General features: G+C 40.7%; 1 protein-coding gene across 7 annotated transcripts in view; it reads left to right on the top strand.

The window, feature by feature from the left end:
* PHF21B (PHD finger protein 21B) overlaps positions 1-16,385 on the top strand; it is a 219,981-nt gene extending 203,596 nt beyond the window's left edge. For 5 of the 7 annotated variants that reach the window (XM_054038136.1, XM_054038148.1, XM_054038116.1 and 2 more), the window contains 8 exons: positions 1,159-1,235; positions 4,490-4,544; positions 7,364-7,386; positions 8,785-8,943; positions 10,574-10,649; positions 11,806-11,909; positions 14,158-14,371; positions 16,190-16,385. In XM_054038136.1, the coding sequence (XP_053894111.1) occupies positions 1,159-1,235; positions 4,490-4,544; positions 7,364-7,386; positions 8,785-8,943; positions 10,574-10,649; positions 11,806-11,909; positions 14,158-14,371; positions 16,190-16,230 (749 nt within the window). In that variant the 3' untranslated portion in view covers positions 16,231-16,385. Of the gene's footprint in view, positions 1-1,158; positions 1,236-4,489; positions 4,545-7,363; positions 7,387-8,784; positions 10,650-11,805; positions 11,910-14,157 lie in introns of those variants that run through there. The other 2 variants (XM_054038110.1, XR_008445957.1) reach the window with 2 other exon arrangements.
* Positions 16,386-25,359: the final 8,974 nt, after the last annotated feature.

Raw genomic sequence — 25,359 nt, 5'->3', positions numbered from 1 at the left:
TTTCTTGCTACTAGAGATAGCCCCTTATGGTCATGATATCATGACATTGAGGAAAAGTTTGCACAGCTGCTGCCTGTAAATACATAGACTTCAGTCTCTAGCATTTTTCATCAGGACTAACAATGAGAAAAGATAGTGTATGTAAGCCTCAGTTTTTCCAGAAGTGACTAGTGATTTTCAGTATCCAACTTGACACGTTTCAGGAGCCTGATTTTCAGAAAGTGCTGAGTCCCCAGAAATGGTGCATCCAAGATTACTAGTCGATTTGAAAAATGAAGGCTATAAAATACACTGACCTAATAAACATCTTTCTCCATTTTCACAAGCAGTTTGCAAAGAATAAAGTGAAATACACCAGGTGAAATCCTGGCCCTATTAATTCAATGAGGTCAGGATTTTACCCTATCTACATACAGAGATTACATACCGCATTACTTTTCACAGCCAATGTTAGTCCTTTTAGTGTAGGAAAACAAGAGTTTTCCTGTGTTTCCCTACTTCTAAACAGGACTGTGATTCGGTGCATCTGGAGTTCCAATTATGATGATGACCTTAGAAGACCTTACTTCTGCCTCTGCCAATAACAAAGATACTGCATTCTATGCACTAGATCATAATATTGTCATATGCTATGGACAGACAAATTATCAGTCCATAGTTAAGATTGAATTTAGCTTCTTATTATGATCCTGATTTTCATCACCCTCCTAACCTGAGGAAAACAAAACCAATATAAAGTAAAATTTCAAAATATCCCTGTGATTTTTACTTGATACAACTTGCAAGAGATATATGTTTGATATGCTCTTTTTTTTAAATAACAGATATTGGTAGTGTTTTGAAAGCCAGCTGATGGTGCTTTCTAAATATGTTTCTGAAGGGATCATAATAAAATCTTTTAGTGCAGAGCAAGCCTATTTTGGAGGAAGATGAAATAAAAGTGCCTGTGTTTGAATTTTATAAGAAAGGCTTAGTAATATCAGACCTTGAACTGCAGCAACTATCAATGCTGAGGCAACCCAATTATACTGTAGAAACTGAAACCGAACACAATGCCCAAGGCATTGGGGGCAAGAGCATCTTGCTTAACAAGTTAGATCTACATTTTTCCCCGATGAATGAAAAACACACAATGAACTTTTCTTTCCATGGTTACAGAAATCCAGAGCAAGCGTCAGGAAAGAAAGAGAAGAAGCACAGCAAATCCAGCCTATAGCGGACTCTTGGAAACTGAGGTACTTTATCATTCACTTTTTAAACACAGTTCTATTCTATGCCAATAAAAGGCTTAAGTACTTCTTATTGCAAAAGGACATATGAATGAGGAACCTCATCTACTTAAAAGAGAGATTGATGGGGGAGGGGGTATGAAACAAACATGTTTTATCTCAGTTTCTAGGCAACAGCTTTTCACATCAGAACATCATTTGGCTCTAACTGGAACCCTTGTTGATGGTCTGAGCAGAGGCCAAAAAAGGCTAAATAAACATGGGACCTAATTACTTTCTTTCCCATAGAGAAGGGTCTTTCCAGGTCAGGACTGAAGAACAGTGATGGGTCAGTGAGTTGAAACTTGCACTGCTGCTACACATGTAATACTTGTCAGTGAAAAAGCAGAGAAGACAATCTCGCCCTTTCATGAGCAGTTATTAACTAATGTGCCTATGGGTCTTGTTGATAGTAAAGGAACTCTGAAGTGAAACCCTGACATCGAACTTCTGCTCTTTTATTCCAGTACTACCGTATTCACACCAATGAGATTTTGGAGGTGTAACAAAATTTGACTCTAGTCTAGCCTTGGATTCAAAGCTTGGGTTGTTTAAAAAAAAAAAAATTACAATTTTGACTTTCTGATTTTGTTCTGATAATGGTAAAATATTTTGAAAAGGTTAAAAGCATTTCATCTATCATGTAGATTTACTTTTATCTCATTAAAATTAATATTTTAATGTAATAAAAGTTAACAAAATGAATTATATAATTTTTTATCATATTAAAATGAAATATGTTGACAAGGGAGCTATTAGACATTATCTAAACAAAATGTTATGATAGTTTTCAATTAAAAATTTTCAGAATCTTTGTTCCACAGGGAATTTGGAAATTTTACCATTCAGTTGTAATTCAGAATAAAAAAATTGAAATCTCACATAGAATGGAAATGTTGGTTTCTGGCAAGCTCTACATATAAGCAACATTTATTAGTTTTTCCTGTGTGCCATAAACCAAAGGACATGGATTTTGCTTAACAAGTTATCAGCAATACAGACTCTTGGCTTAACCAACTTTTTGAGATTTCCGGTTATTTTGGCCAATGTGGTAGAGGGGAGGTAGCTGATTGTTGAGAGAAGGGAACTGATAGGCAGAATGTAAATGGGTTGTTGAGTGACTTATCTGTGAGGAAGGTTGGTCTTGCGGTTTACGGCACTGGAGTGGGTTTCAGGAGACCTGAATTCTATTCCCAGTCTTGCCCCCACAGACTTGCTTTGTAACCTTGGGCAAATCGCTTAATCTCTTTCTGCCTCAGTTATCCCTATTTTACAGATGGGGAATGTTGATGCTTCCTTTTCCCCACCCCTTCTATCTTATTAATTCAAACTGTGAGCTCTTCAGAGTAAGGACTGTCTCTTGCTATATGTACATATAGTGCCCAGCACAACAGGGACCTCAGTATTATTTGTATTTTATTTGTGTTGTCTTATATAAGGTCCATTTGGCCTGAAGTTTACTACTACTGGATTGTTTAAAATGTATGTTGCATGGTTTTTTTGGTCCTAATCTGAGGAGTATTTTTGAGAAACTAAATTGTATAGGGTTGATGAGGAGGTTAATACATTTATCATATCCTAGTTCTTGGTTCTTATTAGACTTATTCTCAAAAGTATATCCTGAAGTGAAGAATAGCATGTAGAAAGAATCTTAAAATGAGAGATTCATGTGGCTGACCAGCTCTGTCCTCATTAAGAGCTGTCATTCAGGACTGACCATAGGGAATGTCATTCAAATAAAATGGAAGCAGACGGTTTTCCTCCAATCAATTAGCTTCGCAGATTGATTTACTAATCAGTGAGCTGAGGTATTTTGTGGCATTTTTCAGGCATTTTGGTGCAGCTTAATTTACAACTGATCTAGTGGATGATCTTTAATTCATGATTGTTTAAATTGAAATTGCATATACATTACACTTCTTACTTGCCCCCTCCACCAAACTGCAGGAGGCAAGAAAATGTGCTTCATTGTGCTGTTAACCTCCTTGATTGTGACTATGCAGTTGGTGTTTCAAATTGGACTTCTGTTTCTGCTGCTACATCTCTGCCCAGAAGCGTGTTTGGGGGTTTTATGCTGTTAAGAAATTATTCCATTCTTCCATCCTGGGTAGTATATTTTTTAAAACAGAAGGAAGGCTGTGTTTCAGGCTGAATGTTTGCTGAAGGAACAGATGTCAGCTGAAAATTCATTAGCCATCCAGACATTCATGTATTCTGAAGAGCATGACATTAGAGAGCAGTTTACTAACCACTGAATAAATCATTTGTTAGAAAGAAAACTCTGATTTTTCTGAATGTAGGTTCAACAACATATATTGGAGGAGTACAGCACTCTTTGCAATCTCACAGCACAGGAACTGGATGGGTCAGGAAAGCAACTACGGTGGATGGATACAGCTGAGTTAAGGGAAAGTGGGTGGGTCAGCTTTTGTGGCCTGCATCATGCGGGAGGTCAGACTAGATAATCATAATGGTTCCTTCTGACCTTAAAGTCTATGAGTCTATGAGTCTATTATTCTCTAGATTACGAACCCAGGTTTCTAGTGACCAATAGCTGTTACCATCTGGTAACTGGCTGGGATGTTGTTTGGTTGTCTCAGTCAAGTTCCTAGTGAACAGGTGTCCATAGGTTTGAAATTCTCTCAGACTGAAATGACCTCTGACACCCTAAAGGCAGTACACATTAATGTTTGGGGGGAAATATTTTCCTAAGGCCTTTGTGTACAGCTTTCAATCAAAATTTACTTGTATCAAATGCAGATAATTGTCACACAAAGTGGTGACTTCTTTCCCCCTCCTGTGGGAAGTTCATCACCAATTCTATTGACACTAATAAAAGTGTTGTCTCGCAGCAACAATTTAGTACATATTGGTTTATGATAAATGTTGTTTGGATGCCAGGTTTTTTAGTACTGTTTACAGACCCCAGGAACCACTCCTGAAGCCCAATCAATAATGTTGGTAATTTTCATTTACCGCTTGTTAATAAAATCTAATAAAGTTGGTCTATAAAAACCTTGCTAGAAGATAAATAATGCAGCTGTATATGGCTTAGTTGACCATCTGAGGAGCCTTAAGCAGCCTATATTCTGCGTCTCAGAATTAGCTTTTTGAGTACTGATTATGCATGAAGGAAATTCCTTAGAGACTGATGGTAGAAAAGCATAAGAGAGCCAGAGCTCTTGAGATGACGGTATGGCTTCTTTTCTCTCCCTTTGCAGCGGAAACGCCTTGCATCAAATTATTTGAATAACCCGTTGTTCCTTTCAGCGAGAGGTAAGTATTTTTAAATGAATACATTGCTATTATGATGTGGTATTAAATATTTATTAGTTGTATTTGTTATTAATTACTTCTGGAGTACCATAGGGTGCATAGCTATACATAGATGCATAGATGGTTACACAGCAAAACAAAAGTTAAAGTTAAGGGGTCATAAGGATATAAAGCCTGATCCCCCAAAGCCCTGGGAAATCAGTGGAAGATCAGGTTTCTAGTGTTGTAGAGAAAAAGAAGATGTTAAGGAGGCAGTATTGCCAATCCCAAATGTTCAAAAACGATGGGCTTAGATTAAAAAAATAAATTAGGGGATCTTTTAATTTATCTCTGGTTTTCAGCTTTTAGGATTCACATTTTCCAGCTGTGCTCTATAACTATTAGAGATAGAAACTTAGTTTTCAAAGAAAAAGTGAAATTCTCATGTACTTAATGAGTCCGGGAGCTGGAGCTTTAAGGAAAACACCACATTTCTGTAAGATTTCATGATAAAAACAAGTTGGCAACACTGAGAGAAATTTGGAGAAGAAAAGTAATGGCTCATGGGAAGAAGGAATAAGTGGCAGGCATAAGGTGCAGCGCAAGAAAAGGCACAGAACCAAGAGTGGAAAAAGGGAAGAAAGAGGGAAAGTTGAGGAGAGAGGATTAAACAGAGCATAGAAGGGAACAAAAATTGCATTGTAGGGGGAACAGTGCTGTGTAGAACTGAGGATGAGGGGCTCGAATACATTGCAGAAGAGGAGAGGAAGACTGTAAAGAGATGTGAATATTTCTTACCCCTGATGCAGCTGCTACAACTTAGATTCTACTGTAAATGCACACTGTAGTATTTTAGAGGTACTTTTAACCTTTTTCAACAACAAAAATTTATTTTTAAGTATTAAGGTGCAATTAAAAGTGCCATTTTAATACAGATGCAAAGTTGTGACCTGCTTTGGTCTTTTCTTCTTATGTTGCTGATATCAAATTTTCCTTACTCTTCTTATACAACTTAAAATTGATGCCTATGTTTCCCTGTAAACACATGCCTAGAGAGAACATTAGCTAGGTTACTCTCAGACCCCCAGTAAATGTCCTTGTTTCCTCTGTGTGTCCATGTTTTTAGACAGGTGACAAAACTTCAGTGGCATGACTGTCACAAAACTGCTTGGGATATGACACTGTTTTACCTTAATTGTTAGTTATTTTAGTAAGCCCTATAACTATGCTTCCTAATACCTAAAATCCCTGTTGTGGTGCTGAACAATCTCTCCATTGTCTGTCTTCATTACATAGCTCACAGCTTTAGTTATTGTATATTTGTATTGTGATATCACCTAGGAGCCCCAGTGATGGACCCCATTGTGCTAGGCACTGTACAAACACAGAAAAACAAGACAGCCCCTGTCCCAAAGAACTTACACTCTAATCTAATTGTCTTCATTGCGTAGCTTACCACCTTGCTTATTATACCATCCTCCCTTTAAAAATACTTCTCCGTTTAGGTCATTTCAGCAGGTAGAAGAGGAAAAAGTGGACACCTAGAGTAGGCCAACTTTATTGACAAATGCAAACTATTTATTTTTGAAAAGCATTGTATATTTGTTAAAGAAAACTGTGTGCAGGAAACAGCTCTTCCTTTACAAAAAATGTAGGAGAGAATGGTGCTTGTGATATTCTCGGTGAAATGTCAATTATTCAGAGTTTGTTTATTGGGAAAAATCTCTTAGCTGAAATGAGGTCATGTCCCTGATGTGCATCGCCTATATCAAAAAACTCTCCAATTATCCACGCCTCTGCTTATCTGGATAACTTTCATGTCCCCCGTTCATCTGAATAATCATAGTTTCACTGTGCTCCGTGTGTGCGTGCATGCATACAGGTGGTGCTTTGGGCATGTGGATCAAATTCTGTCTGCCAGATGTATGTAAACACACACCAGATAATGTGTGATCAGAAAAGGAGTACAAGAAAGAAGTTTCCACCTCACTTCTGTCTCCCTAACCCAAAGGAAGACTACTCCATCAACTGACTTACAGGAGCGGAGGAGAGACATTCTAGGGCTTTTCAGTGAGGCATTCTGCCCAAGTGTTTTGTGACTCAGCAATGGAAATTACAGACTTGCTTTTGTGGAAAAAAAAAAATAAAGAATGAATTTTTTCCAAACAGTTTCTTGAAAAATGCAGTGTATTTTTCAACCACCTCTAACTACTCCTTCCATCAGGCTTGGGCTACAATCATTAAAGAGTCATTTAAGCGATAGACCAAAACATGACACACATTTTTGATATGAGCGATTCTGATGTTGAAGGGTTGATGATAATATAATGCCCGATCCTGCAAGGTGTTGAGCATTCTAGCCATGAGTCAGAAAAGCACTTAAACACATGCTTAACTGTAAGTCAATGGGACTACTCCTGTACTAAAAAGGTAAGCACCTGCTTAAGTGCTCTGCTGGTTGGAGGCCAGAGTGTTCGGCCTTGAAAGAGGAAAAAATCTTCTTTAAGGGTTTGACTATCTAGTTAAGCCTGGACAGGTCCTATCCATTGGAGGTTTAGGAGAGACATCAACCTTTTGGTACTATGAAATTTTTTAACATCTTCAGCATTTAGAGTTTCAGGTGCCCAATTCCTAAAACCTAAATAACATGCAGTTCTGAATACTAAAATATTTATTGGTGCTATTTCAAGTATCACTCTCTCATGTCCACATTAAAATAACTGGCTATAATGCTCCCCCCACCCCCTCTTCTTTCATCACTTGTGTCATGGCTTGACTAAAATTCATTGCACTGATGTGTTGCCCACTAACTTGTTCTCTGCCCTTCTTTCATGTGCTAGCAAATGAGGATCCATGTTGGAAGGTATGTTTAGCAAGATTTGTATATTACCACTGTCTGTCTCATCATCATGTAATACAGTGCTTGCTGTTAATTATTGTAGTCTCTGCCAGGGTACAAAATTGCAATATTTTCTTTCCCTTTTTTCCTACCATTTCTGGAATCTCTCCAATTTACCTAAATCTTTGAGCCATTAAAACAGAATTTCAGAACAAGTGGAACTTGTGTGCTTTCATGTTCACAGGTTTGAATTTAATACTTTGTAGAATCCATTGATTGAGAAAATGCTGGTTTAGCTTTGTGGTATTAATAAACATCTAGGAAAAATATTTACTGTTCTACTTGAGTAGATCTCTCTCTTTTAAGGTTAAAATCTAGACATTTTTAATAGTGCTTTCTAATATTGACATTTTTGGAGAGGCATTTTGGACAAGAGTAATTTTGAGTTTAGGATATGATACTGGATAAAGCTGACATGAAATTTTGTAAAAATGATATTCTGAAAGATGAAAACATGATTATAGAATACATTTATTTCAATAAATCACTTTTTTTCCTGGAAAACTAGTAGGAAAATTGAGGTTTTTATGTAATGATTCACAAACCATGAGAGCTCCAAAATCAGTTTCCCTTTTATTAAAATGTACTTAATTATATGAAGAGTAATTAACATTGCCACCAGATTAGCATAGCAATTTACTACATGACATTGTAACTTTGTTAATGAGACTTAGCAATATATAAAATGAACTACAGATAAAGTACTAATCAGTCTTGTTTGAGAAAGGTTGTCATAGTGGATCTGTGTGGTTTAAATCAGAAAACAATAATTAACAAAATAGAGAAGAGAGGGATGGGGGCCCTCTACAGGAAATTTGTGAGGGGGCATGTGGAAGAAAGTTGTATTCATACTTGTTTCCCTACCTGCTCTTCAAGGCAATGTGCATAAGATTTGGAACTGTGCTTTTTTCCCCCCAGAAACTTTTGCTTACTTGCTTTTACTGGGGACTTGAAGGACAAGTGAGCCACATAATGACATTGCCCACTCATCAAAATAGAACTGCACCTGGTGATATATGTGTGTTGGAAGTGACAGTGACACATTCCCAGAAATAGAGTGGAATAATTATAACATTGCAGGCTGGAATCATTAGTTGATTCATATCTGTGTTTGATTGCTGTCTGTGTGATTGTTTGATTATTTCACATTTTTTCTATTTGTTTCAACTCATTGAATTTTGCTCGTTTGTTGTTGATGAGTACAAAATTGTTTGTCTTCCTTCTCCAGCAGCCAGGAAGCTTTTGAAAATGAGATATTGTGTTTGAATGGTCAGTCTGGTAAAGTAGTGGCTCCAAGTGCTGCTCGTGGAAAGTTACATTAAGAGTTGACTTGACCCAACCTACCCTTTTCTTTTCTTTCAGAATGAAATTCACCACGATGAACACTGTACAGCATGTAAGCGTGGCATTAACTTGCAACCATGTGGCACATGTCCAAGAGCATATCATCTCAATTGCTTGGACCCTCCTCTGAAAACTGTCCCCAAAGGGGTTTGGGCCTGCCCAAAGTGCCAACAAAAGGTAAGTGAGTTGAGGCATGTGTATTGCAGTCATTCCAAGAAAAGAAAAAAGAGAGTGAGTTTGCACAGCATAATTCTAGAGGCTGTTTCAGCTTACAATACTAGCTAAGGAGACAAGATTATCAAAAGTAATACAGTAAAAGCTCAAAGATACAAACACCAGAGTTACGGACTGGCCAGTCAACCAGACATCATGTGAAACCGGAAGTAACCAATTAGAAAGCAGCAAAGACTAAAAAAAAAAAAGTAATGTACTGTGCCTATATTGCATCTTAAAAGTAGGCACATCTGGGCTGCCTGTCCCCACTCCTCTGTCCCATGTGCTGGGCAGCCACTTACAGCTAGGAGGTGATGAAGCTGGGGCTGCCAGCCTAAGGCAGCTGGAGCCAAGAGCAGGAGCAGTGCTGGGGTCTGCGCCACTTTCACCCCTTCTCCCTCTTCCCTCACCTGGAGGGGGAGGCACTGTTTTTATCACACACACACCCTTCACAGGCCGGGACGGGGACACGCTGTTTTCTCACTCACACACACAGCCGGGAGGGGGAAACACTTGCAAACTCAGTCCAACCCAGGGAAGGAAGCTGCCAGTGCTGAGTAGGGAGCTCAGTTGCTGCTGGAGCCTGAACGGCACTTTGTTCCTAGTTACAAACATGTCAGAGTTACAGACACAACCTCCATTCCCGAGGTGTCTGTAACACTGAGATTCTACTGCAATGACGTTTCTTCGGGAATTTGCTTCTTTTGTTGCCTGGTAGTTTTACAGCATTGGTCTCATACCTTACATTTTTTCCCTCTTGATTTCATGGTATTGCATCCCTCAAGATTTACGCTGAAAGATTAAAAATGGCTGTTCATTCCCTTTACGTTTTTCTTCTATAAAAACCACCTGTACGTACAATTGCAAAGCAAGTAATGTAGTTCTTGCAGACGGAGGAGACAGTGTCATGCACAGACAATGCACCAGAGGATCTGAAGGTTGTAAGGAGAGTACACCATCTTCTTTATAAGATTTATTATATGCAGCTATTGATAACCATTTTAGAAATGCAATTCTAACAGTGTTCACACAAGCCAAATGATTAACACTAGGTCTGTAAGAACTGTAAAACAATGTTGCTAAATTTTAGAATGAGCGGGCTTAATTTTTGTTCCTTAGAATTCTCAGCTTTAGCCCCTAGGAAAAATTACTATTTAGTTTCTTTGGAAATGTCAAAGAGAATTGCTGGTCTGTATTTACATTTAGTGGAACCAGCCTATCTTCTCGTCTCTATCAAGTCCAGTTTTCTATCTCCAGTGGTGGCCTGTACCTAATAGGTAGGCAAAATACCTCTAACTCTCCTGGAAATTGTGTAAGCCTGTATGAAAGGGGCTGGAGAATAATTCCTTTTGGTGGTGATCAAGTGTGAGATTTGAAAATCCCATCCTAGCAATTATGTAGTGACACTGTTTACAGTGAAGTAAAATAAAAGTTACAGAATTTTTCCACTGCATTTCAGTTTACAACTTACAGTTCCAATTATACCATTTTTTGTAACAGTAAAGATTTTTTTGTGGGGTGAGTGGGAAGACATGAATTGTGTGTGTGTGTCTCTTTGTGGATTACTAATTTTTGTTGTTCCCTGGATTTATAGGTATTAAAGAAAGATGAAAATGTGCCATGGACTGGAACTCTGGCTATTGTTCATTCCTATGTTACTCATAAAACAGGTACAGAATGGTGTGATTCCTGATAAGAGGCTCTCTAGTCCCCAGTTTCACCTTTAAAATGGGAGTGACTGTCTAACTCAGAGGGCATAAATTCATGTTAGCAAGATGCGTGGAAGAGCTAAAGCTCCATAAGATCAATGGTAGTGCCTGCCAGTCAGTATTACTAAATGCTTTTCATCCCAGCCCCCTGTTCTCACACACATAATTTTCTGTAAATTCACCTTTCAGCTGAAGTTTTCCATGTTCTGTCATGGATTGAAGATTAATTTGTTCTTTTAAAAAGTTTGAAAGAAAAGAAAAAACTTTGGAAGAGACAAAAACATACATTTTTTTCAAATTGGAGACAAATCTGAACAATTAATACTAAAACCTTTCGAATGTCTATTCAAAAACGTCAAATTGTTTTGATGTGACATTTCATTTAGAAACCGGTCATTTCCATTCAGTACTTTGTCTTGAAACAGTTTTGATTTTTTTTCAAAACAACCTTTTAGCCATTTTCTAAATTTTTGTTTTCCTTTTTTTTGACCAAAACTGTTCACTGAATTTGACCCCAATTCACAAATTTGCACTTTTTGTCAAATTTGTCAAAAAAATGCATTTTTTGGCAAATTTACTGTTTGCAAACATTTTAAGAGAAGCTCTAATTCTAATTACACTTTAAAGTGCAAGGCCAGTGTAAAAATTGCTTATGACTAAAAACATGAAACTTGGTGTAAACATAGTCTTTGATAAGAACTAGTGCCTTTGCTTTAAAAAGTATTGGTTTTGATTTAATAAAGACATGACTGTCTGAAACTGTGTACCTAGCATTTGTGAGAGGAAATGTCCTTAAATGAATTTGTGTAGCCCTGAGCAGGTAATTTAATCGCTTTGCCTTAGTTTCCCTATCTATAAAATAGGGATTCTATATCCACCTCAAAGGTGTGTTGTGGAATAATGTCTGTCCTGTACTTGAAACATTTCAAAAGTGATAGAGAGTTGTCTTATGTGCAACTGGAAACTCAGCTTCTCTGGCTATGCATTTTGAGATGGGACTGGGTAGACCTATGGAGTGCTCTATCTAGAACACTTAATCCTAGTCTCATGAGTCAGTGCAGACCATTTTTTCAGTCTGTATCTTAACATTTACATTCTAAACCTTATTGTTCTACAGTCAAAGAAGAAGAGAAGAGAAAATTATTAAAGAAAGGCAGCGAGCTGAAGAGCGAACATAGACAGTTGGAAGAGAAAGAGAGACTTCTCAACAATGCGGTTAAAGTAAGACTCCAGACTGTGGGGCATAATGTCTCCTACAGAATTGGTTATAAAGCACTTATGCTTGAAAAACTGAGATTTGATGGCTGGGAAATGAGTTATGCTCACAAACTATTCATGCTCAAGTGTGAATAGTTTCTTTACAAAGAAACATATATGGGGGTCTCTTTGTGGGGAGTGAGCAAGATACACTGGCAGGTTGAGGAGCAGAAGGAGACAGTGGCAGATCTGTTATTGGAGCGCTTCCCCACTCAAATGAGAAAACAAAATTAAACATATCCTCTGTCCCATTCTATACACAAGTCAGCGCTATAGAAATACAGTATAGCACTTCCCATCTTTCATAAGAAAGATCTGTGCATGACCAGCTGCTCCAGTGCCAAGAGCCTGTGTATCAGTCCAAAAGCATGAGGTTAGGCAGGTAAGACCATCGTCACCACTCTCAAAAGGTCTAGTATCACAGCAGTGTTCTTGGCATCTCCTACAAGAACTAGAACCAAGTGTTGCTAGAGGGGGTCACCCAAGCATAACCTGATTCCAGGTATACGTGTACACTACTTCTACCAGTCCCTGCCACTCTAGAGAGTGTTAGCCTGAGTTCAGAACCCAAATTCCTAGTTGCCAGTAGTTGTAAGGACTTACTTAAGGCATGGCTATTTGATCACAACCCCGCCCCCAAACGATAGAACTACTACTACTAAGAATTTGCTTGTATGTTTGTAATATGGTGTAACTACATATTTTAATCTTCTCTATCCTGGAAAATTAAAGTGGCAGCTGCAACAGTAACTGGTCAGTACTTGCTCTACCATTGCAGTTATCCAGGAGAGGCATGTTAAATATTTTATCACATTTAGAACAGAGTGGAAAGAAAAGTAATAACTTATTAAAAGACATCACAGTGGGAAGTACTCTCTTTAACTGTTCATAACAACCATCAGCTCTAATGGAAACTAACACATGCACGGAGACAGGTCTCTGTGGCGTGGAGTGTTCTCTAGTGGTTAGAGAAATGAAATTGGATTAGCAATTTCAGAATGAAAGAGATTTTGGGCTAGATTCAACTACCGTGTGTGTGTGTATATATGTATAAAAATAATTGCTATTGAAGTCAATGGGAGTGGTGCAGAAGCAGAATTAGGCCCTTTGAGTGGGAAGCATTCTCTCTTAAATGGCAATTTTGGCCTATGATAATATTTATCCAATCAAAGATGTTTGGTTCCTGAGGTTTAGATTAACTAAAAAAGTAAATTACCAATTGAATTAAATGGAAAACCCCATACACACCATGTGTGACCGTGATATTGTTATAAATTGCAGACCCATGCATTTATTATTCACCTGGGACTACTTCACCTGCCCTCTAATCCATTTCCCCCAGGCTTATTCCAAAATCCCAAACAGCTACCTTCAAAAAAAAAAAAAAAAAAAAAAAAAAGTCAAGTAAGTGTTTCCTGTTTCCCAAGAACTGCAGAATGTTCTCCCCTGAAACTATTCTGGACCAAGGCCCATGAGAGACAATATGCAGACCTGGACCAGTAACTGGTTTGGGTTTCATGACCTATTGAAGAGAGAAACGGGAGCTTTCATCCATTAAAAGCCAGAAATACCCTTCCCAGTAGAATAAGGCTTCTGTTTCTAGCCATGGTAGAACATTAAATAGTGGCCCTTAAACTAACATTTTATACCTGAAAAATATTTGAGGTTGTCTTTAGAAGTTGTTACTGGCATCCTTGTTACTAAGTTGCCTGGCTTTAGGTAAACGGATTTAAAACAAACACCACTTTATTTAATCTCCCTAAAATGGACTGTAAATATGGGCCACATACAAAATACATCAGAGTGTAGTTTGACCTGAAGGTTTTACTGAAGTCATTTGGGAAGACTTACAATGCTTACTGATGGCTTTGCCACTTTCGAGTAATGTGGCCATTGTAAACCCATGCCAATAAAATCTGTAGTCCGCCATCACGCGATCATGTATTTTTCCTGTCTTTCAACAGGATATGGTCAAAACTGCCCTCAGTATATACTTGATCTTAGATGAATATTGTTGCTAAGACAAGTGATGCACTATATGCACCAGTGGGTATTACTCCATTAGTTATGCTTGCGTTTCTGCTATCCCCAAAGGAGAACGTAATTCGTTTGAGATGGACATGTTCTCCAGACATCTAAAGCATGTTTGGGGGGATGTTTGATGCCAATTTGAATGTATCTCCTTCTCTCTCCCCATCTCTCTCTCTAACAGAAATGCTTAGAGCTAAAAAACAGCCTGTTGGCCCAGCAGAAAGGGACTCAGTCATCACTGGAACGTCTCAAAACTCTCATTAGACTGATACAAAATGAGCAGATGATTCAGGTTACCATGACGACAACCACCACCTCCTCCCTGCTAACTGTCCCCTGGATCAAACCCTCATCTGCCTCTGCTGCCATGCACAAAGCCTTGCAGCAATCACAGGGTAACAACTGACAGAGCTGTCTGGGGAAAATGAAAAAAAAAAACTTTATACATGCGCAAAGGAGAGATTAAACCGAAACAACGGGAAATGAAGGAAACAAAAAACGATCTCATTTTTTACACATGTAGAACTTAAGCCAATCAGTCCAGTTTGTAGGTCACTGTGGCAGCAACTTCCCACAGAGCAGATTTTTCTGCAGTTTTGTATTTGCCAAGACCTTCAGTGCTTATGAGATTTGTTTTGTTATGTTGGCCTTAATGTATTTATGAATAAGAAGGAGAAGAAATAGTATGGCTGATAGAAAGTGAAGTATCCTTTTTGGAGGGCAGACAATTTTACAAGTTTGCTTTAAAGGGAAAAATTTTAAATACAAAGAGTTAGTAAACTAGTAGGGAGGTAGCTGGGCTTAAAGCTGTTTGAGGGAGTAAACTGGTAATATAAAAAGAGCCAGAACTACTTAGGACTTGACATGGATTCTTAGCAAAGTGACCAAGGTCTGCCTCGCTGATTCAGGTGAACTGAAGATGGGCTGTTTGACAAGAATGACGTCATGGACGCTCACAGAGCCTTTAAAACAAAAAGATCATTTTTTTTCAGTATTATAGCTGAATTGCAGATATTTAAATTAAAAAACTGTATGAAGTTAGCGTTTCTAGTAAAATATTGAAGTATTTTCATGCTGATGCTTCTGTATATGCGTTCTGAAGTATTTAAAGAGGTATGACTGTAAAACTCCTTACTTTTTTGCAGGTCCTTTTTACTTATTTTGCTATTGATGTATTTTTCTCATGGAGTTTTTGTGCAAGATTTAGCATAAACCATATAGTGGATAGCTTTGGCAGGTTGGGTTCGGTTTTTTGGGTTTTTTTGGTTATGTTTTGAACTTTTTTTTTTTTTTAATAAAAGCAAATAAAGATTGTTTTTCTTTTCTTGCCAGTACAGATAATATGCCAAAAAATAATTTTACATTTTTGTACTGCATTTTTATTGTAAAAATAGGTAACATGGAAAAAAGCTGGTGGGGTTTTTGTTTGTTTGCAGGAAAATCTGCAAAAATGGTACAGGAAAAAAAAACTGCCTCAAGGGGTTGTTTGTCATATTGGATAATAGCAAGAATTTAGGGGGAGAGTTGGACTGTGGAAAATTAAGGGTTTGCTGGGTTTTTGGAAACTTAATTCCTTTTTAAATTTTGTTGATTTGTAACACATTTGAAAATGTTTAGCATTAGTCTGAGAAAATCCTAGAGCTCCTGCTTGTTTCACTAGCAAGTCTTCCTGATGCTACAAGGGTCAGTCTGGCGCCTTAGTAGGCCACAGGCCTATCCTGTAATCCTGAGGCCTACCTCGGAAGTTAGTGATGGGCAACCCCTTTTCCTCTAACAATGCAGAGTTTCACACAACCACTGATTCCATTCTTCGATCCTTTAGTTACTTAGCACAACAGGTATGAAACAAAACAAAAAGCAAGGAACCACTACAGCATGACACACAGCTAGTCTCTCACATCAGCATATGACATGGTGCCGAATGTCATTTTTTTAAAAATGAGGGATTGGCCTTTTCAGTTGCCCATCACTAGGCAGCACATGGTCCCTTCAACCATTTTCACAACTCCGGGAGAAACTGTGCAGTACTATACAAATCTATTTTAATACACTTAACACTCAGTTGAACAAGATTTTTATATTCTTTTATTGATGAACAAAGTGAACTAAGTAAAACACAATTGTTATACATTGATTATTGTATGCCAATTATGCATTCTAATGTGGCTTGCAATGTAAGTGTTTTCAGGTTTAATGTTTTTTTTTCTTCTCAGACAAATTAAAAAAAGGAAAATATGGAAGGTTGAACATGTGAAGAATTTCTGAAGACGTGTCTTGGACTGTTAAAAGTAGTTATTTTGAAAAGGGGACTGTCCAGTGGATAGTGTGCATAGAAAAAAAGTGTTTGTCTTAAATATGCCAATGTAGTTTTACTTCTTTATGATGCATTAAACTTGACTGACAATTTAATAGTGGTGTGGATGGTGTGATATTCATTCTTTCAGAAATACAACCTGACCTCAATCCTTCAGTCCCTTCTCAGACCAAACATCCCCGAGATCAAGGGAAACTCACAAACTTTAATGTAATCTCCTCCATCCCTTTACGAATTAAATGTATTGCAGTAATGCATAGATACCCCACTTACAGATTAGGACCCCGTTGCGGTATGCATTGGTATAGTGCCGAATAAAAAAAGACAGTCCCTCTCCCTCCAGAGAGTTTACAATCTATGTAATCATTTTCCCCTTCCGCTACCTACACTCCTGTTTCTGGTTTTCTTCACCATCCATTGTGGTATGAGCCTCATTCACACCTTGGTTTGCCTTCACTGGTCTGTAACCTTCTCCTCTCTGATTCTTACTTTTGCTCCCTTTTTAGAATATCTACATCATTTCAAAGTCATCCTGTAGTGGTGCCTGCATCAATCCCTTGCTTGGCCCCCCATTTCCCTGTCATCTTCTGCCACAGCACCTGCTTGTTTTCAAATTCCTTCTATGAAGCCACATCTAAATCATTCTCACTTCCTTCTTATTGTTAGTCCCCATGCTCTTACTTGACATGTTGTCCTATGTGTTGTCTCTAACTTGTGGCCATATTTTAATGTCCTTACCGTACGTGATTGAGGTGAATGGGGCAAGGTACTGTACAAGTGGGTAGAGTGACAGACTTGGGCTGTCAATGTTGCAATTAAGGACTGCGGGATGGGGCCTTGTACTGAGATTATCCATTTTCTAAATGACTGAAGAAAAGATTATTGAAGGAGGAGCGAGAAAGGAGACGCTGTGCTAAAGCCCCACAAAGACATATTATTACAATAATGCTGGCCTGCTAACAGACTGGGACATATTATTGGCACTTCTAGGAGTGGCAGATTGGACAGGCTTGATTTTTTTCCTAGCTCTTCAGCCTCGTACTGTGTCAGTGTTTAATTTCAGGCTGTTAGGACCATGGGACTGTAGAACTATTGCGCTGTTTCCAGGGATGTGTATTTTTTCCTATTGTTTTCTTCCAATCCTATGAGAAACCTCTACCCCAAACAGAACCAGAAGTCTTTTCTAATGACCATCAAAATTCTCCCATAATCTTACCCTATAAAGTCAGCACTGTACTAGTTTACAGGAGCCAATTACAGTGCTCTGCATGGTGCCTTAAAAATTAATATAGATTTGAGAATGTGCTAGCCTTTAATCTTGGGTAATAATTCAAATCATGTGTTGGCAGAGAGCTCTGTAGCCGACACAGTAGCCTCAATCGAGCAGGCCCTGGCATCAAGCACTGGCCTTTGAAAAGGATTAGAAACTGAATGTTGGGGTCCTCCTGCCCCACTGATAAGAAAGTTTTTTATAACAGATAGACCAGGTTCACAGCATTACAATATTTTACTGTAATATGGCAGGACTCCTGTATATGTGCAGGACGTCTTCAGAGCCGGTCAGTTACGTTACAGAGGGATCTAATCAGCAAATAGCTATGTTAGAGAATGGTGGTGTGTCCAGTCTGGCATAAGAACAGCCATACGGGGTCAGACCAAAGGTCCATCTAGCCCAGTATCCTGTCTTCCGACAGTGGCCAATGCCAGGTGCCCCAGAGGGAATGAACAGAACAGGTAATCATCAAGTGATCCATCCCCGGTTGCCCATTCCCAGCTTGTGGCAAACAGAGGCTAGGGACACCATCCCTGCCCATCCTGGCTAATAGCCATTGATGGACCTATCCTCCATGAATTTATCTAGTTCTTTTTTTAACCCTGTTATAGTCTTGGCCTTCACAATATCCTCTGGCAAGGAGTTCCACAGGTTGTGTGTTGTGTGCATGTGACCATTGCACCTCTCTAAGCATCATTTTGGCTTCTTTGTCTGAAGAGGATACAAAGTAACTTCTGTCCATTCAAAATGAATTGAAAGTAAATGTGGAAGTCATGTACCAACACGGTACATATGGCAACAGCTACTATTCTAACTGCACTAGGGTTGAGAAGTCACTTGGACATTTGTTTCCTTCTGTTTGTGTCCATCTCTGTAGTATTATGGCAGTGGAGCCATGCAGTTTATCCTGTCCCAAAGCAGACAGTATAGTTACATTTTTGTAACCAGATAATAATTTTGTAAACTATGCTATGGGTACAATATTACATCCGGAACCGAAGCTAAGAGAGTGTCACCTTTTAGTGGCTAGTCTACATGAGACTGCTACTCTATTTAGTTCACTATGTCAAGTATTAGGGGCACATGGTTTTTAACTCTTATAGGTCCCAGGTTCAAACCCTGCTGTTGGCCCAAGCAGGGTCGGTTATGCCGAGTTCAGAAAAAGAGTCCTGTGACATCATGGATAAAGGCACAGACTTGAAAGCAAAACCATTCCTTATGTTAGCAGGCATGGCTGGTGGTTCAGGACTAATGGGGGCTCAGCCACACCAATATGAGAAGTGTGCTGTGGGACTGATATACTTCAGGGTACAGTCACACCTAAAGCTACTGGGGCACTTCTGCTGGACCAGAGTCAGATTAGCAGGGTGTGGTTCTCAGCTGCTACGCTTAACTAGGAAGGGTGGTGGGAGGAGACTGAACTGGTAGCAGTTGGAGTGGAGAGACCTTTCATGGTTTGGCAGAGGGGAAAGATTGGAGGCGGTAGGCGTGAGTGTAGTGGGGAATAGAATCAATTGGTGAATGAACGAGGTTATGGATGTACTCATGGTGTGGGAGGCATATGGTGACGGGTTGATATTGATAGCAGGAAAGAACACTAAAGTGTCAGAGGGAGAACCACTATGTTCGCCCACCCTCCCCTGAAGTGGTGCAACTTTTCCATCCTGAATGCACAAAGGGGATAGGAAATGAAGAAGGCACCATTTTTAGTTCTTCACTACCCTTACCCGCAACCACCACTCTGAGTATCTTCACACCAGGGTACGGTCTAGACCAATGTGTCATCCCTGCCCTCCAACCATGGGTGCCTAGAATGCCTTACTGTACTACTTGGACCACTCACAGTCTTCCAGCATGCAAGCCACACCCTGAGTGTCTGCGTGTGACTGCAGCCTGACCAGCCCCACTTGGGTTAAACACTTGTTCTCACCAGCCTTGGTTATACAGGAGGGTGATCTCAACACCACCCCCCAGTCTGGACCCCCCCCTACTTTCAACCCCCCTCTTCTCCCTCCCCCCCCCCACAGTAAAAGGAGATATTGGTACTGGGCTATTGTGAGGACAACTCCATTAATGTTAGTGGGATGCTCCGGTACTATAGAAGTACCTATACAGATGGGGCCAGTCTTACCGGGTGTAAGGTACAACCAAGAGTGAGGTTCCCAGCCTGTTTATAGCAGGTTGTAAGATAACTGCATAGAAACCCAACTCTTACCATGTTACAGGTCTTGCAAGTCTCATGCTCTTAGGTGTTTTTTCTTAAAGCCCTGGCTCCTGGATCACATGACTAATTTTTTTTTTAAATAATTGTCTAGCTTGAAAAGGTAGGTTAGAGTGGAGCCTAAAAAGACCTTAAGTGTTTAAAAGGGAAAAAAAAAATCACACACAAGCTCAAGTTTTAGGCCAATCTCAGGGAACGCCTAACGCATGATTTATGACACTTGGGGCTGGTAATACTGCAACCCCATCCCATTGCTACCGTCAGTTGGCTTTAAAGCCCTGCATAAGGGCGCCAAGACAAAAACAAAACAACCCCAGTGACATGAGTTTCATGACTCTACGTCACATGTAGAAGTACCCAGAGTACTTGGGTTTTCTATCAGTTTGATGGCCTATTAACAAGCGTGACAAAACTTTTAAAACAATGCATCTCAGCACACTGTGTTCTGTACTCTGCAGGCTCTGGGGAGTTACAAAGGGGGACTTGCGCTGATGTGGCTGCTGCCACCCGTTTCAGACTAGTCCTATGCACTTGAATCAGATTTTACCAACTGCAGCTCATTCCACCTGAAAAATGAAACCCAGGCGGCGTCTGACATCGAGCACAAGAGACTGATTGGTATACGCAGAAAATGCCAGACTCTGCCTCTGTAAGCCACTTCTCAGTTAACCAGGGTGAATGCCATTAAAGGTTAGAGCTTTTTAGTAACATTAAATTATCATGATGGAAGCTACTACACAGACTATGCAGGCGCACAAAAATTCCAGGAGAAAAAGATGGTGTTGGGCTTTGAATTTGTTGTTTGCATTTTTATTGAAGGATAGGAGGTGACTTTGTTGTTCAAAAGCCGTAGAAACATTGTACTGGCACTTTGATCATCAAATGTTACTCATTAAGCAGTTACAGCTCAAATTTTCAATCATTTTTGCCACTTCATCTGTGGGATTGGAAAGGACTTTCATCTCCCTCAGCCCCATTCATTCACATAGGAGACAACTAGTTAATAACAATTGCAATTCCAATGCTGTTATCAGAAGCTGCCTTGGTATTATAATGTATGGTAAGCGTTGATAAACTGAGGGGAAACTTAGTGTGGTTCATTCCTTTATGGTTGGTATTTTCCATAAGAAAAACTAGAAATGATTTAATTAAGCACATATTCAAAATATTGCAAAGTGTTCCCCTGTTACCACAGTGGCACTAGTGTCTATACGATTCGCTGCAAACTTTCAGTTATAAAGGCTGCTGGCTAGAAATCAATTCTAATAATTAAATGTCACCCTATTTCCTAAGGGTGATGGCAATTTTCAGAGGCACAAAGATCAGTCTGTCACCCAACTCCAATTGAAAGAGCCTCACTCCCCTTGGGGGTGGGGACAAAACCAAAACCAACTAGCCCTATTGAGATGGCAGAGGTTGGAGGAACCCACCTGGAAACCCAATGCACTTAAAATCCAAGTCTAGGGCAAACATAAGGCAACCAGAGAAGTTCATGAGATTAAAAAGCCCTTGTGACCCACCCTTCTGGAATTGCATCATATAATTCTAGAAGAGATGACAGATATTAACTGGGAACAGCTGCCCAGAGGCAGAGGGCGAGGCCACAAAGAGAATGGGGCACCTAGCTGCCCATTGAGGCACCGAATATCAAAATTTAGCTCTTCAAAACCCCCGATCCACTGCGACTTACACCGGTATGTTCCTAAATTCTCTCAGCATATACATTTCTGCCACAAAGCCCCGTGGCACCTAAATGTTTGCCAGAGGACATGCACACAGCCACATAAGTCCTGAGAGCACCTACACATTTATGGGATTCTCAAACTGCGTGCCCTGTTCCCCTATCTATTGGATCTGATCCATCAGGTGTTCTCCAAACACACCTAACACCACACAAAACATAGCTGAGGAGGAAATGGTGGTGGTGCCTTACCCTTATACGCAATACCCAGGGGAGAACACTAACCACAGGGCAAGTTGAAGATCTGTGTTCAGATCCCAACTAGGGTTGCCAAGTTTCTAATCGCACAAAACCAAACACCCTTGTCCTGCCCCTTCCCCACCCTTTCCCTGAGAACCCTGCCTCTTTTCCAAGCCCCCACCACTCACGCCATTCTCCCCTCCCTCTGTCGCTCACTCTCCGTCCTCACTCGCTCATTTTCAGGGGGCTGGGGCAGGGGGTTGGGGGGGCATGAGGGGTGAGGGCTCTGGCTGGGGCTGCGGGCTTTGGGGTGACGCCAGGGATGATTAGTTTGGGGTGCAGGAAGGGCTCCAGGCTGGGGCAGGGGGGTTGGGGTTCAGGATGCAGGCTCTAGGAGGCGCTGACCTCAGGCAGCTCCCAGGAAGCGGCAACATGTCCCTCGGCTCCTAGGGCGCAGGGGCGGCCGGGGCCTCCACGTGCTGCCTCTGACCACAGGCACCATCCCCCCACAGCTCCCATTGCCCCGGTTCCCGGCCAATGGGAGCTGCAGAGCCAGCACTCAGAGATGTGGGGGGGGCAGCATGCGGAGCACGCCATGGTTGCCCCTATGCCTAGGAGCTGAGGAACATGTTGCCGCTTCCAGGGAGCTGCACAGAGCCAGCTAGGGAGCCTGCCAGCTCTGCGCCAACTGGACTTTTAACAGTCAGCGAGGCTGACCGGAGCCACCAGGGTCCCTTTTCGACTGGGTATTCTGATCGAAAACCAGATGCCTGGCAAGTTAATCCCTGCTCCAAATCAGGCACAGTCAAGGGCTTGAATGCTGGTCACCCACCTCTTGAATGAGTATGCTAACCTCTTGGCTATGAAGGTATTTTGCAAGAAATACCTGACTTGGCTGAGGCACCTAATGCCAGAAGTGGGTTCATGGATGTGAATTCTGAGCAGGAACAGGCACCTCCAGCCAGCCCAGAATTAGGCACCTAACTCCCTTTGAGGATCCCCCTGAGGATTTCCTATTGGCAAACCCAGACAGCTCCCCACTTAGCTTGCTGACTTCTGTGAATGCCCCCTCTGCCCCACCCCATTTTGATACCTAAGTCTCCTCGTGCATTGTATAGGGAGCTGGGCACCTAACTCAGGGTTATGGAGTCCACTGGGTGGTAAGTTAGGCGTTGCAATGCCAAGCCTGCCCCATTTGTGGGGCTCTCAGAATTCTTGTTTCTGTGACAGTCTGAACCCTTATGTTTTACAAGACTATGATAAACTTTGTACAGAGTATGCCTTGTGAAGTAGCATTTGAAAGCTCATAATCTGTTGCACATTATTGTCCTGGCAATATATGTGTGGCAACATTGTATGTAAAGTTATAAGACATGTCCTAAGTCTGGGGGCATAGCTTCAAACCAATTCCTCACAGACAAAAGGCTAGTAAGCACCTTAGCCAGGTGTCAGTGTAATCAACTGGACTATCGCCTGGTTAAACAGCCGTTCTCTAGCAGGAAGGAGGGTGTGTGAGTGAGAAATTTACATCTTGGCAACAACAGCTGGGGTTTGCCTCCGTAAACAGATTGGCTGTCACCTGACCCAGAGAGGGAGATGATTTTCAAAGAAAAGGGGAGCTCTAAGAAAGGTGAAGAGAGGCCCCCAAAATATTCGTCCTTTCTTACTCTCCTCAGCCATCACAGCACCTGAGGAACAAAGAGACAGCTTTGAATGGGTCGAGGGGAAGGCGAAGAGAAGCATGCTGAAAGGGGTTCAGGCACTAAGACTGCTAGAACGTGTGATGAGAGAGCCTTTGCTTTGAATTCACTCTAGCAAGTCTAGCTTGTTATGTTAAGTATTAGTTGCATTTTTACCTTTTACTTCTTTGTAACCAGTTCTAACTTTTATGCCTCATTACTTGTAATCACTTAAAATCTTCCTGTTGTTAATAAACTTGTTTTATCTAAGTTAGCATATTTGGATTGAAGTGTTTGGGGAACTCCATTTGAGATAACAAAGTCTGTGCCTATCGTTTTGTATTAATAAAATAATGGCATTTATATGAGCTTGTGTTGTCCAGGAGGGTACTGGGCAGTACAAGACACATGTTGCTGGTGTTGCTCTGCCTATATGCTCGGGGTATTACTGATCGCCATATTTGGGGTCGGGAAGGAATTTTCCTCCAGGGTAGATTGGCTGAGCCTCTGGAGGTTTTTCGCCTTCCTCCGCAGCATGGGGCAGGGATCACTAGCAGGAGGGTCTCAGCCGATTGAAGTCACTAAAACACAGGATTGGGGACTTCAACGGTAGAGTCCAGGGAAGGGTCTTGCGGCCTGCAGCATGCAGGGGGTCAGACCAGATGATCATAATGGTCCCTTCTGACCTTAATGTCTATGAGTCTATGAGTCTATGAGTCTATAATTCAAGGGTGACAGGTTGGCCGACTGAAGCACTCTTGGAGTGTAGCTGGAAGTAATTTACATGCTGAAGGTTGTGTGAGTGCAGGCCAGGAGTGGTTGCTCTCACAGTGAAGGAGTGTAAAAGGCACACCAGGTGGAGAACTGAGGGACCCAGCTGTCCAATAGTCAAAGTGTACCCTGGGGAATGTCACACTCCCATGGCCTGAGCATAGGACAGGGAGCTAGGAACTGAGTTAGAATACCAGTATTAACAGTGACTTCAGGGTGTTGTGCAAGTCACTTAGCACTGCCTCCGTTTCCCCATCTGTTAAACAAGTTTGGATAATATTTACGTATTGAGACGCGTAACTAGAAGATGTTGGTACATTATATTTGTCACAGTCAAAACAAAGTATTACTACATTTTAGATTTTTCTTTGGACTTTTGCCTAAAATAAAAGTGGGACGAACTAGAAAAGGAAGAAAGACTAGAAATAGCAGCTCAAGAAAATGGCCTAGTTTTGGAGGATATTTTTGTGGTTGTTTTTAAAGTGTTCTTTCAGTCCTCACTTATAGTCATTTCATATTTTGAAATTGCACCATAGACTGTGCGCACACAGAGAGAGAGAGAGAGAGCTGGGAGTACCACTCTTCAGGCAGTGACACTTTCGGAATGCTACTACATCATTTCCCAGCCAGGCCCATTGTTCAGCTCCCATTCTTCAGAAGCCACAGTGGAGAAGAATGATATACACACACACATACATATATATAAATTTTAATTGCAAGCCTGTCAGGTGAATCTCGGCACTCAGTCTAGATTTACTAGGGAGGCTGCTTGGCTGGGTTTGAATCACTGCTGAGTGACACTTACGACAGCTCTTGCCCTATCTCCGCCAGAAAGTTGGAATTCATTTCTGGCTTGCGTGAAAGCACTGAAAGTAAGTGATGCATTATCAATGTGAATCTTGTGCTCCTGCACATAAGCTAATTGCTCTATGGTATTCCAGCATGATGGTTCTATGCCATTTTAAGGCCTTGCAGCAGGAGAGACTGTGTAGATCAGTTGATTTGTACTTTAATAAAATGGAACAGTCAGAGTTTCAAGTAATCTTTTCTTAAACTTGTGGCTAGACAAGAGAACATTTAATGGCTTCTTAGCTGATGTTCAGAGCATGGTTCAAAAGGGCTGCTAACAGTGGGGAGCTAAGACAGTTCCTTTCTCTTTGGTTTGCACTTAAGTAAGGGTGGCAGTAGGGCTGTTATTTATCCT

The sequence above is a fragment of the Malaclemys terrapin genome, chromosome 1 (genome assembly GCF_027887155.1).
Source record: "Malaclemys terrapin pileata isolate rMalTer1 chromosome 1, rMalTer1.hap1, whole genome shotgun sequence".
Taxonomy (NCBI): Eukaryota; Metazoa; Chordata; order Testudines; family Emydidae; genus Malaclemys; species Malaclemys terrapin.
This window is presented reverse-complemented; position numbering and strand designations above follow the sequence as displayed.